The sequence below is a fragment of the Chelonus insularis genome, unplaced genomic scaffold (assembly GCF_013357705.1).
Source record: "Chelonus insularis isolate UGA/USDA-ARS -01 unplaced genomic scaffold, ASM1335770v1 contig_30_pilon, whole genome shotgun sequence".
NCBI lineage: Eukaryota > Metazoa > Arthropoda > Insecta > Hymenoptera > Braconidae > Chelonus > Chelonus insularis.
In genome coordinates, this window is record NW_023276482.1 from 96,005 (window position 1) to 113,815 (window position 17,811).

General features: G+C 30.4%; 2 protein-coding genes across 2 annotated transcripts; both read right to left on the reverse strand.

Annotated features, from left to right (window-relative positions):
• Positions 1–13,021: 13,021 nt before the first annotated feature.
• On the reverse strand, positions 13,022–13,822 carry LOC118065346 (uncharacterized). Its single transcript, XM_035080551.1, has 2 exons — positions 13,243–13,822; positions 13,022–13,164 (listed from the first exon to the last, which is right to left on the reverse strand). Exons 1-2 carry the CDS (start codon positions 13,649–13,651, stop codon positions 13,052–13,054), a joined length of 522 nt encoding a protein of 173 aa, XP_034936442.1. The 5' UTR covers positions 13,652–13,822; the 3' UTR covers positions 13,022–13,051.
• On the reverse strand, positions 13,659–16,989 carry LOC118065352 (uncharacterized). Its single transcript, XM_035080556.1, has 6 exons — positions 16,573–16,989; positions 16,217–16,403; positions 15,228–15,758; positions 15,053–15,153; positions 13,728–14,997; positions 13,659–13,683 (listed from the first exon to the last, which is right to left on the reverse strand). The coding sequence occupies exons 1-6, from the start codon at positions 16,913–16,915 to the stop codon at positions 13,659–13,661; spliced, it is 2,457 nt and encodes an 818-aa protein (XP_034936447.1). The 5' UTR covers positions 16,916–16,989.
• Between the last annotated feature and the right edge of the window lie 822 nt (positions 16,990–17,811).

Below are 17,811 nucleotides of genomic sequence, written 5' to 3' on the forward strand. Positions count from 1 at the left end.
CTATCATTTCACACAAAATTTAGTAGTAGACATGATGCATGATATATTAGAGGGAGTCAGTCAGTATGACTCAGGAAATATTCTATATTATTATATAAAAGAAAAAACATATTTTAACTCTAGACGACTTCAATTTACTTGTGCGAGGTTTTCATTTCAATTACAATGATAAACAAAATAAGCCCTCTGACTTGACAGAAAATCATTTTAAAAAAAAGTGCTTTACAATGACTGCAAGCGAAATGCTTAATTCAATTCGTAATTTGCCAATGATTATAGGTCATTTAATTCCTGAAGAATGTGAATACTGGAATTTAATATTAACATTACAAAAAATCATATTTTGTGTAACAGAAAAATACTGTCCATTTGAGCATTATTATTTATTAGAAAGTTATATAAGTGATTATTTAGGTACTCTCCAAGAATTGTTTCCTAACTCTTTTAAGCCAAAACATCATTTTTTAACGCATTATGGAAGAGTTATGAAATTAGTTGGTCCTTTGTGGCACATTGCTTGTATGAGTTTCGAAAGAAAGCATAGACCAAGTAAAGTTACGGCTCGTGTTTCTATGAGTCGTCGGAATATTTGCTATACTTTAGCTTTAAAAGAACAACTAGTACTTAATAATTACTTTTTAACAGCACATGATGAAGAATATGAGTTTATATCAGGTGCGAAAAATGAAGTTTTGATACATGAACTTAATAACTACAAATATTTTTATAATACTTTACTATCGATAGCTTCAGAAAATAAAGTATCTGTTACTGATTGGATTTGTTATGATGGTTTGACATTAAAACCAGAAATGATAGTGATGGTCCCGTCTGAAAATGGGCCAAATTTCTTTTTTATTCATTATTTAGTTTTATGTGAATCACATAAATTAATCGCTCTTACACAAAAGTTAATTGCATATTATAATCATCATTTTCAAGCGTACGAGATTGAAAAAAATGTTTACTCATTTATACCATTATATTGGATTGATATACGTTATAATATAATAACTTATAAAATTTTACTTGGTGATGGTAAAGAATACGTTGCAAAAAGATGGATTTGAGTAATCTATAATGATTCACGTTTATAAACTAAATCTTACTCAAGAGTATTGTAAGCTGCTAGTGTATTACATGATTATAAAACATATATAATAAAACATTTAAAAGATAAATTTGTTTATAAGAATTATTATTAACAATTCGTGAGCTTTTGTAATTTTTCTTTTTTTACGTATTTTTACTTTAAATTTTATAATAAAAATGTATGTAAGAGAAGAGAAATTACAAAAGCTTGAAATATATTTTTTTATATATGTACAGAAAAAATTACATTGTAAGAATATAATTTTCCTCATGAAATTGATGATCTTTATCATTTAAAATGGTAATATATCCCAAGGTTACTGTAGAAAATGACCTTACAAATAAGGATCATTTTCAATTCAACATCGAAAAAATTACGAACAACTGTAAAGTTATTAATTATGTATATAATATAAATTTTTCCTAAGGAATGCAATTTTTATTATAAAATTTAGTAAAATGTGTTTTTTATAGTAATAATTTTTCTTTTCAACATTTTATAAAATTTTAATTATATAAAATAAAAATTAAATTAAAACATAGAAAATTTTCTACTACTTTTGAATAACTTTAATAATAAAATTTATGTAAAAATAATTCTAAGTAATATCAATAATTTCAAACAGCATTCAGTAGTAATTAACAAAAAATTCTGTGGGTTTTGGAAAACAATAAAAATTTAGTAATTCTTCTATACATTTTTATATAAAATTTATTAAAAATTGAGCTTCTCCGTGTACAACTTTTGAGTTGTCAATTAAACTTTCTAACCATTTTTTCTTTTCATCTCCTTTCACGTAAATACGGTCTCGATCTTTAACAAGTACACGAAGAAAATATGGAAGTTCATCATATGGTATTGTTCCAGATTTCCATGGAATGCCATGATAATTACGTATCAACCACGTATTTATGCATTCATATTTTTCAGGTAAATATTCCCACTGATATGGCGGTTTAAAAATTATCACTGAACTGTCTTCCATACCATCACTATTATCTTGGACTGTAATAGTCGCCAATTCTTTCACTAAAAACTGATTACTTGACTGCTTGAAACCTTGAACATCCAATATCATTTCCATGATGCGCTCAAAAATTTGTACACATGCCAAAATGTAAAACCCTACTGAATAGTTTTACGGTAAATCATCTATTTATATGTTTATCCACACTTTGAAATTATAACATCTAATTTTATTGTTTGATCACTACAACGATTGTCTATAAAATTGTATTTTTTTTCATTACATGTAATTTTCGATAGTCTGAAACGTTCAACGAGAATGATGATGAAACATCATGCATTCGATTTTTCTTGGAGAATCAAGCAAAAAATTCACATGATCTTAGGGCTGATTTATAGCCTTGACATGTTCTGGAAGTTTTCAGCGGGGGATGATGATGAAACATTATGCATGTTTTAATTTATGATTGCATCAAAAATTGAAACGTTCTGAAATCTTTGTTTTGGAGGGGATGAATTGTATTTATACCCATGCAACTCATGTTTAAAATCACTGATCAATTGAAAATGTGAAAAATACATTGATATACATAATTCAAACGGTAAAAGTAGATCTATCAAGAGTAAATAAAATTGCCAAGTATGAGACGTACTTACCAACCAAAAAGATGGATACATTAAAACTGTCTAAAACGTATAAAATTACTGGTTTAAAAGAACTTGAAACTGTGTATGAAAAAAAAGTTGTAGCAACAGTTAAAAATAGCTACATGATATTTTTACCTCCAAGAACGGTGAAAATTTTGGAAAATCATAAAGAATTTGAAAAATTGGTTGAGTTGGCCGCTAACAACAGATTATCATTGTTGTACTATGGTAGAGCTAACAATTCTTTTGAATTCATAGTTGATGATAAAATGTAATCTAAAATTTTACATGTCAAAAAAAAAATATAATGGATACAATTGATGAAATGTAAATCTTACGATAATCAATGTAATCTAAAAAAAAATTTTCATGTTACAAAAATAGTGAATACAATAAATAAAAAAAATAGAAAAAAAAATTGAAATTATTGTTCTTTTGATTCAAATATTTCCCCTCTCTTAACATTTTAAGAAAATCGTTATTTAATAAAAGTTGAATTTGGTAATTGATATTCTCGAACTTTCAAGAAATTTTTTTGGATTATGGTACTCATTACAAGGTCATCCAAAATCCTATATAAATCTTTTCAAACACGCTTTTTCATTATTGTAATTCTGAAGTTTGTCTAGTATAGTTGGAAAAAATGAGTGCATTTAACTATTATTCTGATTTAATTAAAATGATGGAGGAGGCTTATACTCTTTTACCATCTTTGGATCATGAATCTAGTGAAATCATTGATAAGTGGGTGCGAATTAGTAGTGACAATATTACTACATTAAACAGACATTTGCAATCGAGTGGTTTATCGGTTGGTGAAAAACAACGAATTCAATCGATAATTGTCGCACTCGCAACATTACATGAAAAGTTTATAAATCATTCAATCGTTGGAGGAAGCCTTTAATCAACAGAACAATTGATTCGATGGAAAGATTTAGGAAATATTTTCCAAAATCGAATTCGCACTGGTGTTGTCATTAACTTGCAACATTTAAATTTACGAGACTTCTTATTGGACGCTGAAAAGCTGATTACCGAAAAAATGACAGATATAGTAACAAGTGATGGGAATTGAAAAGTGAACTTTGTCCATTCTCATGTGATAGATGTTTGAATCACTTTAAGATAGAAAAATCATATAAAAATCATCAAAAAGATTGTATCAATATAAACGATACGCAAATTTCGCTTCCGGAAAAAGGTGATAAAATAAAATTTAAAAATTTTCATTTTGGAGAGCCTGTGCCATTTGCTACCTATGCCGATCTTGAGAGTATTCTTGAACCTGATAATGAAGGTAATCAAAAGCATATTACATGTAGTGTAGCCTATTATATGCACTCCACATATGACAATTCAAAATGTCGATTTAATCTTAAACGTGACGTTAATTGTATAAACTGGTTCATGACTGAGTTGAAAAAAATAGCTGAAACTGTCAAAACTTACCTAGAAAACGTAGTACCAATGAAACCATTAACATCCCAACAGTTAAACGATTTTCGTAATGCAAAAATCTGTCACATTTGTAATAAATCATTTTTACATGATGAAACGAAAGTATATGACCACTCTCGCTCTACAGGTAATTATCGAGGTGCTGGTTATGTTTATTGTAATTTAAATTATCAAAATTCATGCATAATTCTAATTATTTTTCATAACCTCTCAGAATATGACTCACATTTTTTTATTAAAACATTGGCTACATCATTTAAAGATTATATGGAATTATTACCAGTCAATAACAAAGAATACATAGCATTGACAAAAACAGTTGAACAGAAAATTTCCCGGGAAAAAAAGAAATAGTTGTTAAATTACGATTTATCGATTCTTTCCGATTCATGAGCAATAGTATTGAGAAACTTGCATCATTTTTGGATAATAACGCAAAATCAATTACCAAAAGTTTCTATCCCGAGCCAGATAAATTTCAGTTAGTAACTCGTAAAGGTGTTTTCCCATATGAATGTATTGACAGTTGGGAAAAACTTGACGAACGACAACTACCTGACAAAACTAAATTCTATTCGAAACTCAACGATTCGGACATTTCCGATGACGATTACCAACATGCACGCCACGTTTGGAATCAATTTCAACTAAACACCCTCCGTGAATATTCAGATTTATATTTAAAAACAGACGTTCTTCTGTGAGCAGACATTTTTCAAAATTTTAGACAAAGTTGTATCTCTACTTCTGAGCTTGATCTGTTACATTACTACACTGCACCTGGATTAGCTTTTGATGCTATGTTGAAATATACGGAAATTGAACTTGAACTCTTGGACAATGTGGAAATGCTTAATTTCGTAGAAAAAGGTATTGGAGAAGGAGTGGCACAGTGTTTAAATAGATATGCAAAAGCAAATAACCCGTATATGTGTAATGATTATAACCCGAATGAAAATATATCATATCTCATGTATTTTGATGTAAATAATTTGTATGGAGCAGCAATAAGTGAGTACCTACCGACTGAATCATTTAAATGGGTGAAAGATGACATCAATATTTCTAATATCTGTGAAAGAATTAAAAATATCTCCATTGATTCTCTAGTTGGTTACATTTTTGAGGTTGATTTAGAGTATCCAAAAATCTTACACGAGCACCATAAAGATTTGCCATTGTGTCCTGAACACCGTAAACCTCCAAACAGCAATAGCAGCAAACTTATGATGACATTATTACCTAAACTTGAATATGTGATTCACTACAGAAATTTAAAACAATGTCTCGATTTAGGAATGATTGTAACCAAAATACATGGGATCCTTAAATTTAATCAATCACCATGGATGAAGGAGTATGTAGATCTGAATACAGATTCTCGAAAAAAATCTAAAAATGATTTTGAAAAGAATTTCTATGAATTGATAAATAATGCAGTTCACGGAAAAACAATGGAAAACGTTCGGGCGTATAAAGATGTAAAGTTTGTAACACAGTGGGAAGGTCGGTATGGTGCAAAAAATCTCATTGCCTCTCCAAAATTCCACAATAGTATAATTTTTGGTATACGTTGGTTTGATATACGTAGGATTTGTAGTTTTAGTTGCTCTAGTTTAATATGTTGCTCTACTTGAACATTAATGATTTTGATTCTTTTTCTATTTTCTTCAACAATTCTTCTTAAATTTGCTACAGTTTTGCGTCACAGACGTAATTCTATTTTAATAAATTTTTTAAAATTGTAATCTTTTTTTCAATTACTCCTAATGATGTTGCATCATTCAAATCTACCGGTTCAGCGAGATTACACAATCTCTTATTATCCATGTCAAACGGTTGATCCACAGTTAATTTGAATCCTTCACCAGGAGGCCCACGAACAGCACTTTTTACAATATCTTTCGCTAATTGTCGTCCAAAAACGTCAACACTCATTTTTAAACCTCTCACTTCGAAAGTTCTTCAAAGAATGAGTAGCTGTGTAGAATACATCAGATTAATAAATGATTTCAGCTTCACGCAATTTCTCTAAAATTGATAAAATTTCGTTAGTATGACTGAAATTTCCAGCAGTTTGAGATGCAATAAGTAAACGAAGTCGATCTACAAGTTCATTGGGATCATCCCAATAAATATAATCGGTAAGATGATTTTGTTTATGTTTAATCATATTGTGGTAAACTTTCTCCACTTTTTGGTATATATTAACTGATTATGTGGGTGAATTTTTTTAAATTCTTATCTACTCTGATACTTCTGTCAGGAAGATAATGCTTTCGATAGGCGTTTGTCATACTGATAATTCTGCCATAAGTGTTTTTATCTTCTTTTGTTATTTTTGATTGATCAGGTGAATTCATAAATATTAATTCCAACGGACCCGAAGTAGTATTGTATTTTTTATCACCAATATAAATCAAATTATTGTCGAACCTGACTTCAGAATCACCCATCATCAGTCGATTACCTTTTAACTTTCGTATGCTATACTTTGTATCTAATTTTTTGGACAAGAGCTTAGAATCAAACATCTTCAAATACCTTACTACACGTATGTCTTTAATAGAAGTACTTCGATGGGTAATTGTTGCTGTTGTATAAGAATCATCATCAGTTATTTTATAGTCAGGTGTAAGGCTTTCTTGTTTGCTTTTAACTTCTTCTTTAGGCTCTTCTTTAGGTTCTTCTTTTTTTATTTTTATTTCTTGAGGTTCCTCTTTAATAAGTGTTTTATCAGCTAATTGTTTAAGAGGAGTCACCATAGGTTTAAATATTTCACTCATGGTTTGTTGAGTCATATCTCTTCCAAGTTTAATCAACTCATGCTTTTGGCGTATTGCATCACTAGCTTTTGCTATTTGATGCAATATTTTTTTTTCTTGTTGCCGCTTCGTAGTTTTCATGTTGACACTTTGACAATCACATTAAATGTACAATTTAATATATTCACGGTGAATTTATACTTATGAAGCAATCAAATCCTCTTCTATATTGCCCATTTTTAAGATCACTGTCTTTATCAATTACCAAGAAGCCATATTTATCATTATTCCAGCAAATTGAACATATATGTCGAAAATGAGAAAAAGTCATGTCAGTATTTACATGATCATCGTAAATGTCTTTTAGATTCCAAATGTTTAGGAATTCATGCATAAGTTTAACAAAGATAGAAGCAGTCAATATCTCTATGTCGTCCCATACAAAAATAGGTTCGCATATTATTTTGTTTTTCGCATGCTACGTCATCGAAAATCATAATTGAGTTGGGTTTTGCTTCATCCGGTTTTACCACTTCCTCATGGTCATTAAAAGCATAAAATTTAATACCTTCAATTGGTTCAATTATTTTTTTTCAAAACTGATATTTAGGTTGGTTGAATGATTTTGAATACAAATAAATATTTTCAAATCGTAGGCCATTTGGATGTACAATAAGTGCTAAAAGAGTATTTGTCTTTCCACAATTTGATGGACCACAAATAACACCACGGACACTATTTGGTAAAAGTTGTCCGTGACGTTTGATATTTGTGTCTCGTGATAGGTCAAAGTTAATTACAGGCAACTTAATGTCTTGTTGATTGAACTTCATCTTGATGTAGAATGACATTCTAGCTATAAATTTACATCTTTTATAGGTGTCGAGTGAGTCGTTCTTGAACAATGATAGTGCGAAGACGGATCAAAAAACGAGGTGCTGGTATTGTTAACACACTTATAAAAAAATTTCCATTTGAACTTCATATACCAGGAAATCATTATTGTGGTCCAGGAACTAAATTGAAGGAGAGATTAGCAAGTGGAGATCCAGGAACTGATTCATTGGACGCTGCTTGTAAAGTACACGATATACGTGTTTTTGCGAAAGACGTAGATATTCCTGAACAAATTGCTGCTTTAGGAATTTCCAACGTCATGAAAGTTAAATCAAAATTGGGAATGAGTTTGAAAGAAAAAAACAAAAAGGACAAGGGAGTTAAACATTTGCGAAAAGTTGTTAATTCAGCAAAGCTTATGTTAAATTCCAGTTCAGATCCTATTAAATCTGCATTAGCTGCTGCACGAAAGACTGTTCGCGATGCTGGTGGAAAGAAAAAAATCAAAGTCCCACGTATTATACCAATGCCGCCAAAAGTGGGAGGTATTTCACCTCTTATACCTCTATTTGCAGGTTTAAGTGCAGTTGGTGCTGTAGCAGGTGGCGCTGCTGGCATTGCAAAAGCAATTAATGATGCTAGAGACGCCAAACGTCAATTAGAAGAAGCTAAACGACATAACAAGAAAATGGAAGCAATAGCTTTGGGTAAAGGTCTATGACTAAAACCGCACAAGAGAGGATTAGGATTTTATTTGAAACCGGTAAAAAAAAACTTACCCCATCGTGCACTGACTGATATTGAACTTCAAAAATATGCAAAAATCATGAAAATACCTTTTTTTCGTGGTGTTTTTATGCGAAATGATCTTCCAAAATCTTCACCGTGGAAAAATGAATCAGCAATTATTAATCTCGATGATACAACTGGACCTGGAACTCATTGGGTGGCATATAAAAAACGTGGTAATAAAGTTATATTTTATAACAGTTTTGACAATTTGCAGCCACCACATGAGCTTATGGAGTATCTTAATGTTGATAAAATACTGTACAATCATGAAAAACATCACGATTACAGTACAGATAACCGCGGACACTTGTGTCTAAAATTTTTATGCAGAAAAGTATAAAAGTAATATGCACTTTCCCATAAGTATCAGTTATGGATGATTCACTTACGTTAACATTGTCTGGACGAACGTCCATTCTAGAAGCGTTTTATTTTTCACCAATTGAATTATCATCATCCAAAAAATATACGTAGAACTTGTGGAATTGTTAATCTTTAATTTCATTCTAAATATTGATAACGGTGACAATAAATTTTATTATGCACTTAATAGTGAAGATAAAAGTATTAAAATACCCACAGAAAGCTATAAAATTGAAGACATTGAAAATTATTTGAAGAAAGCTGATACTCAATTTTCAATTTCTCTTAAGCCCAATAACAATGAAGTACACAGTGAAGTTTACAGTGAAAATGCAACAAAAAATTTCAAACTGCATGATTCTATTGGTAGTTTGTTGGGCTTTAGTCCACGAGTTATTTTTCCAAAATTGACTCACACATCAGATTTACCAGTATCTATCTTGAGAATTAATGCATTAAGGATCGAATGTAATATTACGACAGGAGCATACATGAATGATCAGTTTGTACATGCGATTCACGAATTTTTCCCATCAGTCCCCCCAGGATATAAGATCATTGAAGTTCCATCAAACGTCATTTATCTACCAATCACCGTACAGACAATACATAATTTATAACTGCGCATTGTTGATTAAGACGGTCAATTGGTTAATTTACGTGGTGAAACTGTAACAATACGTTTACATTTGGAATCAGTCACGTGATGGGGATTGTTTATGAACCAATAGTAGGGGGAAGCTATAAAACTAACATATCATGCCTGAATCCCATCAGTCATCGAAGAAAATTCAACGATTAACTTATCAAAATCGATTATTCCTACAAAGTCTAGAACTAAAAATACGCAAAAGTACAACAAAATTAAAGTGAAAGTGTGCTGTCTTGTATGTCTTTTACGATGGAAGAAGAAAAATTAGCAATAAGCAAAGGTTTCATATTTGATGAGTCTATTGCACACATTGAGGTGCATGCTCATCAACCATATGCATCTACAATATACAATAATAATGATGAGATACATATCTCAGTTCAACATCAAGATTTATGTCTATTGCCAAGCAAAAGTTCCCTTCATATTACGGGGAAATTCACAAAATGCAGTAGCAGCGACATCAAGATTCGTTAATATAGCCGTATGCTATTTATTTGAAGAAATACGATATGAATTGAATGGTGTTGGGATTGATCGAAATACAAATGTTGGTCTTACAAGTCTCATGAGGGGATATCTATCTCTTCGTCCAGGTCAAGAAAATTATTTAGGTAATGCAGGTTGGGTAACTGATAATGAAAGATTATTCAATGATAATGGATACTTTGATGTTTCGATACCGTTACATATGCTATTGGGATTTGCTGCAGATTATCATCGCATAATTGTTAATGCCAAACATAAATTAATACTTACTCGTTCAAATACCGATCTTAATGCAATTGTACAAGCTGCAGCGGAACCTGAAGAGACGATTACGCTCATAAAAATTGAATGGATCATTCCTTATGTTACTGTTGCAGACATAAAAAAAATTGAATTGTTAAATTACATTGCAAAAGACCCACCGATTCCAGTGAGTTTCAGATCATGGGAATTGTATGAATATCCAATGCTGCCGAACACAACCAAACACGTATGGGTCGTAAAAACATCAACTCAATTGGAAAAGCCCCGCTATGTTATATTAGGATTCCAAACTGCACGCAAAAATGATGCTACAAAAGATGCAAGTCATTTCGATCATTGTGATATAAGGGATGTAAAACTTTTCCTCAATTCACAATGCTATCTATATGGCAACATGAATCTTGACAGTAAGTAACAGTCAATTTGCCTTATTATATGATATGTAGAAAGATTTTCAAACATCATATTATGATGAAGAAGCAGAACCTCTAGTCACGAAAAAAAAATTTATAGATATAGCACTACTCATTGTAATTGATTGTTTTGAACAAAATAAATCCTTGAAATCAGGACCAGCTGATGTTCAACTGGAATTTGAATGATCGAAAGCTTTTCCTGCTAACACATCAGCCTATTGTTTGATCTTACATGATCGAATAATAGAGTATAAACCTTTAAGTGCGCAAATGAGAAAACTAACATAAAATATTGTAAAAAATATATACATTATATAGTTATGATTATATAATTCATGTATTAATCAAATTTTTTTTTGCTATAAATAAATTGTGTACTCTAGGATTATTGTTTTCATTCATTTATTTCCAGAAAAAACTCGATAGTCGGTAGCGCAAATTTAAGAGAATATACATTGACAAAACTTTGAAAATCAGTTATTATTGCTGATAGTGACATTTTAATCATGGTTCGTGAAAAATCGGTATTATCATTAAAGATAATTTATCGAGGTCGGTAAACAAAAAAAATCAGAATCAATCGCTGCCGATAATTTATCGCCACAAACTTATCGCAATCGGTATTATCGCTAAAGGTAACTTATCGAGTATTATCGCTGCCGATAATTTATCAGTGTCGATAACTTATCACGGTCAGTAAGTAGGTAATTTACCATCAAAGTTATCGCGGTCGGTAATTAGCGCGGAATCAGAACCCACTTTTTGACTCGGCCGGTATCGCAGAGTGATCCAGAACCGGCCCTGCTTATCTACTAGCCTTCTTCATGCGTTCATGCTGGCTGGGTCATATATCAGGTTAAAAACATGGCCCCTATATTATCAACCTTGGAGTGTATGTCGTCCGTTGGCACATCGGTGATCCTTTGCTTCAACAGTCGGCCATTTCTTCTGGATACATAGGTATTAATACGCTATTCTGGTGCTACAGAGGTCACTCCCCTTCCTCGAAAGGACATGAGTAGCTATTTGACGTGTGACAATGCCCTCTATTTTTTTAAAAATTTCTAAGTACTAAACAGGTTTTTAATTGTAGTTAAAAAGTTTATTGGTGTATTGTTTTATTAGATGTAGGAAAAAGGAATAAAAAAATAATTGACCACAAGCATTTAAGACAATTTAAGTCTGTATCATTGAGAAATATGTATCCGAGTGCGAAGAAATTTTTAAGAAATCAGAATAGGGTAACTTTGGCAGACCCTACTCCTATCTTTACCACAAAGTGGTAATGAATTTGCGTCTACCGGAGCCTACTCAAGAGGAGTGAGTTGTCTCGTTGTGTATAACTATAGCTATTATTACTTTTTATATCTAGTACTAGAAATGTAAAATAGCGCGCCGTGCACGCGCTGTTCAAACGTTGAATAAAAAATATATGAATGTGAATAATGATTTGCAAAGTAAATTTATTGAATAAAAATCAAAAATAATCCAAAAAAACAGAAGTGAAATTTGAAATATTTTTTATTAAAAGGTAACTATTATACAGAATCTAGTATAAATTATTGAAAATTAATGAGTTAAATTTTTTTCATAACATTAATATTAATAAGTCTTTTAACATCTTACTATATTTATTATATAGATCCATGAAAAAATATTTATCGTATCTAAATATCAAAGAACACATTTTTTTTTAATCACAAAGTACATTATATATGTAAAAGCTTTTTTTATGCTTAAGGTAGTCGGGTGATAACACTTGTTCCAAGATGAAATGATGAAAATTTTTATTTAAGTAAAGAAGCCTATGATGCGTTAGTTGTCGAAAGGAAAATTTTCACTGCGGTCTAGATACAGAGATATTAATTTTAAAAAAAATTTTTTTTCCCATTTACGAACATTGACAGTGTAGAAGAATTCTCTGCTGTCAAAAGTTTTTGATTTTTTTTATCAAGGATTCCCAATATTATAAGATAAAAAACTAGTTTCTAGGTTCACAAAACGATTTTGAACGCATCTACATGTTCGAACAAGAGCCGCATCGTTGAAATAACGAAGAAAATATAAAAATTTAACGTGTAAAACACCTTCGAGTTCTTAAAAATGGCTGATGTAGCAAATAGAAAAATATGATGCGCGTGATATGGCAACGTTGCACACCCGCGAAACTTGAATTAGTCCACATGAGTGGATTTTTATAAGTTAAATTATTGTAGGTTAGATTAAAAAGAAAATAAAAAACTTTATATTAGGTTTGTTAAAAATAATGTTAGAATTTTTTTTTTCATTTTATCTTATTTATTTCTTATTTAATAATACAAATTTTTTGTAATCTCATTACAATGGCATCAATAATTCTTCCTGTTGTTGTCACTCGTGCTTGACTTCCAACATTTTGTCCAAGTAGTAATTTTATTCCTTCTTTCCCAGAATTAATAAAAGTTTCTTTTAAATGTTCTATGGTAATTCCTGCCTGTACCATCTTAGAAATCATACCTGCAGAAACTCCTTCGGTTTTTGACAATTTTCCGTTTTCATCTTTTTCCGCTAAAATAACTTTTTTTAATGGAGCTTCTTTCATTTTGGACGCATCACGTATAATCTTCCGATTTAATAAATAATTAACAGTAACTCCTGTTTCAAAAAGCTTGTCATCAGGAATATTTATCAGTGGGTGGTGAATCAAATCAAACAAAATACGAACATCAGTTAAACCGTTATGAAGTCTACCAATATTTTCTGGTTCTAAAAAATCTTGTGCAAGAATTTCTAATTTGAATCTTTTTTTAGCTTTAGTTCGATCTTTCAAATGCTTCTTCATCACAGGTAATGTATCAGTAAAACCTTTCACGATTAATGAAAATTCATCTATTACATCTACTTCTTGCATGAATTGTAAAATCATCGGTCCATCAAATGTAAAACAGTTGTGTGCGGCTAATATAATATTTTCACCAAAATTTTTTAAATATGATAAAAACTCATTGGCTGCTTGTCGAGGTGAGAGAGTTAAAACTGGTGAAGAATCTACTACCAATGTCCCGTTGTATAATTTGATGCCAGTCAAGTCTGTGATGTGAGGAAGATTATTTTTTGATGGCATAATATATGCGCTAAATTCATCACTGTTATATTTAGCTGCGATTTGAATTATTCCACTTCCTACAAATCCTGTACTCTCAATATCTAAATACACGAGTTGGGACTTCTCTGTAATTATTAATTTGTTTTCTAAAACCATAGGTTTATCAATAAAGTTTACACCAATATCTACTCCACAATTGGACTGGTAGGAAATACCTTCCTTCCTTTCAATGACATTATTTTTTTTACGACGTTCTTCAAATAATGCACGTCTCCGTTTTTTTCCAACAGTACTTTGAGAAGTGATTGCATGATTTTTCCTTCGTTCATCAAGTGAGCTTCTATATTTTTTTGCTCTTGTTGTCGAAGGAGAATATGAAAGCTCTTTTTTAACCACATCAACATAAGTAGTTCCAATATTTTTCTGAGAAATAGCAGCGCCAATGCGAGCATGAATTGAAGATGATGCTCCATAAAATTTATTTTTTGGATGATGTCTTGCAATCATTTGATTAAGAGATTCATTCGCTTGCGTTAATGCACCGGGTGCTAATTCTTCGGCTTTTGCAGCTTGTCGTTTAAAAAGAGAAGTCAGCGATGCCTTCAATTGTTCACCAGTCAAAGGTTTGCCCTTAGGGAGTCTATTATGTTGATATTTCTCAGGATTATCTTTATATTTACACCATGCTCCACACTCCAGATGCTCTCCAAAAGAATGAGGAACTATAGTTAAGATAGCTTTTCGAGTTACTTCCACGTCACCATTATTGTTTTCAATGGCACATTTGAAAAGATATTTTAAATAATCGATGACCATAGTTGGTAATTTAAGCCCATAAAGAGCTGACGTAACTTTAGTGATAGCATGATTTTTATCACATAATTTAGTAATAGGATGATTTGATTTCCTCCTCAAACATCCTATAGTAGACGAATCATCATCTCCAATAAAAATAGTAGTTTTTACACCCTCGACTTGAAAATCAAGATTTTCAATTAGCATTCTTTCAGCCATCGCTGGTTCCATTGATTTGGCACTTCCGGAATGATTAATCCGGCAGTCATGCTGATCTCTAGAAACACCACGTGCACATAGTCGGCATTCGGTTGTACAAACGTCATAACTAACACATAAATTGGAATTACGACCAATAGCAGTGCAATGACCTGTAAATGAATCATTATCACTAATAAATACATGATAAAAATATTAACTTAATACCTGTGCGACTATTATGGGCACGCCCGCTTTTCTGCCAACCTGCATCCAAACCAAAAGCACAGCCAACTTCTCCATTTGTAGCAAGCGTATTTACATCTAACCTATTCAAAAAATGACAAGTATGTTTAGACAACCGGAAAAAATGAAATGATAACGTAAAAAAATATAAACTTACATTTCAAGAGCCTTGCGAGTATCGCGAGTTTTTGGTAAATCAAATAATTCTATTTTTGATTTTAATTTTGATTCTTTCAGTTCTACGTTTTTCTTTAAAACTCTCCACTGTTTCAATTTTTGCTTCTTCTCTTCACTCTTATTTTTTCTTCTGCCTTCAGATATTTCACTAAAAGAGATAATGTCAGGATTTACATATTTTCTGTTTTTTTTATTATTAATAATATCGCTGTTATTACTGTTGATTTGTTCGTTATTAATAATTATTTTGTTATTGTTAATTTCTTCGATATCAATTATTTCTTTGTTATTGTTTATTTCCATATTAAATGTTATTTTATTGTTATTTTTGAATTTATTATTTATCTCGTCGTTATTGTTAATTTCTGTATTATAAGTTATTTTATTATTATTTTTAATATCATCGCTTATCTCCTTATCATTGTTAATGTCAATGATACAATTAGTGTCTTCGTCATTAGTTCTTCCACCATCCAAGTCAATAATTAGTGTTGATTCCTCATGATTTAATCTACAATAAATATTATTATGTATATTCTGTCATTTTAGATATATTTCGATGTCTTTACTGTTACCAGTGATACTTACGGAATCAAACTTTAGTACAAATTCTAGATGCTGAATCGAAAAAATCTATTTATAAAAAGCCTTAATAAATCATTTTCATTTTTCTATTGATGATTATTTCTGCTCAGAAAAGTATGAATATGATTAAAATGCTATTCATAAAGAGATTTTTTGATATCTCAATTGATGAATCTCGAAACTACAATATTTTAAACATCTATGCAAAAATTGTATTCTACACTACAATTTTCATTAATTGCAATTAATTTGTTGTAATGGATTCACCACACCATTTTGTTAGTCACATCAAGCTTAGTATTAATTTCTACAGCGTTAGGGTTAATCAACAATTTATTAATTTAAACACACAGTAATTGCTATTTTTAAATAAATATTTAGAACCTGTCTTGTATTGTCATGGCCTTTTCTAATTTCAAAGCTTCAATACAACTTGCTTTTGCTACTTTCTCTATGGCTATTCCAACTCTCCTCTCATTTCGTTTTAATAGTTGTTGATGAACTGGTGGAATATTTAAAATAGTTAAAATTTTATTTATTTCAGCTAATCCAATACCAGCATCGTAAATTGCTAAAAAAAAAAAAATAATTTATTGGCTCCAAAATCATATGGTTCATTCAGTAAACAGAATTGTCATTGTAAACTCAAATGACAAGTATAAAACAATCATTACGGCTGTATGGAACTTTAAAGTTTCGATGCCAATAACGATTATTATTAAAACAATAATTCAACCTACCTAAAGCGAGCAATCCGTTTATGTGATAGGTACCATCATCACTGTCTTGTTTTGAAGTTTTCACTGAATAAATTATGTCACATTTGAAACATTTTATTCTAAAGACACTAGCTAATCCTCTTAAACATTCTTCTTTAATGAATTGCATCGAAAGAGGAATATTACACGCATTGCACCACATGTCTTCACCTAACCTAACAATGTCAATCACTCTTCTTCCTTCAAAATATTTTTTATTCATTTTTTGACGCTTAGAATTTGCTGCTGCAATATTTTCTCTCCATTTTCTTTTATTACTTTTGCAAAAACGACCATCTTTATCTCGATAATTATTCTCACACATAATCAGATAATCACTCTTAATAATTGTAGAGATTTATGTGTAATCCGCTGACCATCGAGAATTATGCAACGTTGCCAAACATTTTTCACAATATTTTAATACGTTACTCAAGTAACGAATATAAAATATTCTACCATAATATAATCAATAAAAATCAATAATTGAACACGATAAATGTTAATATAAATAGAAAATTTTATTTTTAAAAATAATAATATGGATGACTAATCAAAAAAATTCTAAACATTCAACAAATCACGTAGCTGTCACCCGACTTCCTTAATGAATTATTTGTACTATTCCATTTTTAAAAATAATGATTAGCTTTAAATACTGCATGAAGTTTCTATCAGTTTAAAAGTATTTAGGTTCTGCTTAATTATATAAAAATACTTTTTTTTCTTTTCAAAAGAAAAAAATTAGAATGTTTTAATTTTGAAAACCATAGAAGGGTATTTTATCAGTACGATACTTTGAATTGTTCAATTTTCAAATTATTGAAAGCATAATATTCTATCATAATTCAAATTAAAGTTATGGACTGAACTAAAAAAAACCTTTTCCATTTATATAAAATAAAAATGAATTGTAATCATGTGACTGATTAAAAAAACGTTAAAAAAAATGATTAATTTTTTCTAGAATGTATGATAAATCCAAAACTTCGATTCAAATTACGATATACTATCCATATCAATTAATAAGTGATTTTGAAATTTGAAAATTAGTAAAATGAGAGACAAATTTTATAAATTCAGCATGATTTCAAGTAAAGGTTTGAATCAATCTATGGAGGACTTACTCCATAGATCTCGCTTTTGAGTGCTTCCAAGGTTAGAGTCATCTTCTAATGATTGTTTTGGTGTTAAAATTCCATTTTGAAGATCTCTTGCAGA

Coding starts and splice junctions, on each gene's coding strand:
- LOC118065346 (XM_035080551.1), bottom strand. CDS start 13,651: ATGATTTTACAATTCATGCAAGAAGTAGATGTAATAGATGAATTTTCA. Junction 13,165..13,242: donor AACCGAAGGAGTTTCTGCAG/GTATGATTTCTA, acceptor CTGGGAAAGAAG/GAATAAAATTACTACTTGGA.
- LOC118065352 (XM_035080556.1), bottom strand. CDS start 16,915: ATGTGTGAGAATAATTATCGAGATAAAGATGGTCGTTTTTGCAAAAGT. Junction 16,404..16,572: donor AAACGGATTGCTCGCTTTAG/GTAGGTTGAATT, acceptor TTTTTTTTTTAG/CAATTTACGATGCTGGTATT. Junction 13,684..13,727: donor CCTCGACAAGCAGCCAATGA/GTTTTTATCATA, acceptor ATATTATATTAG/CCGCACACAACTGTTTTACA.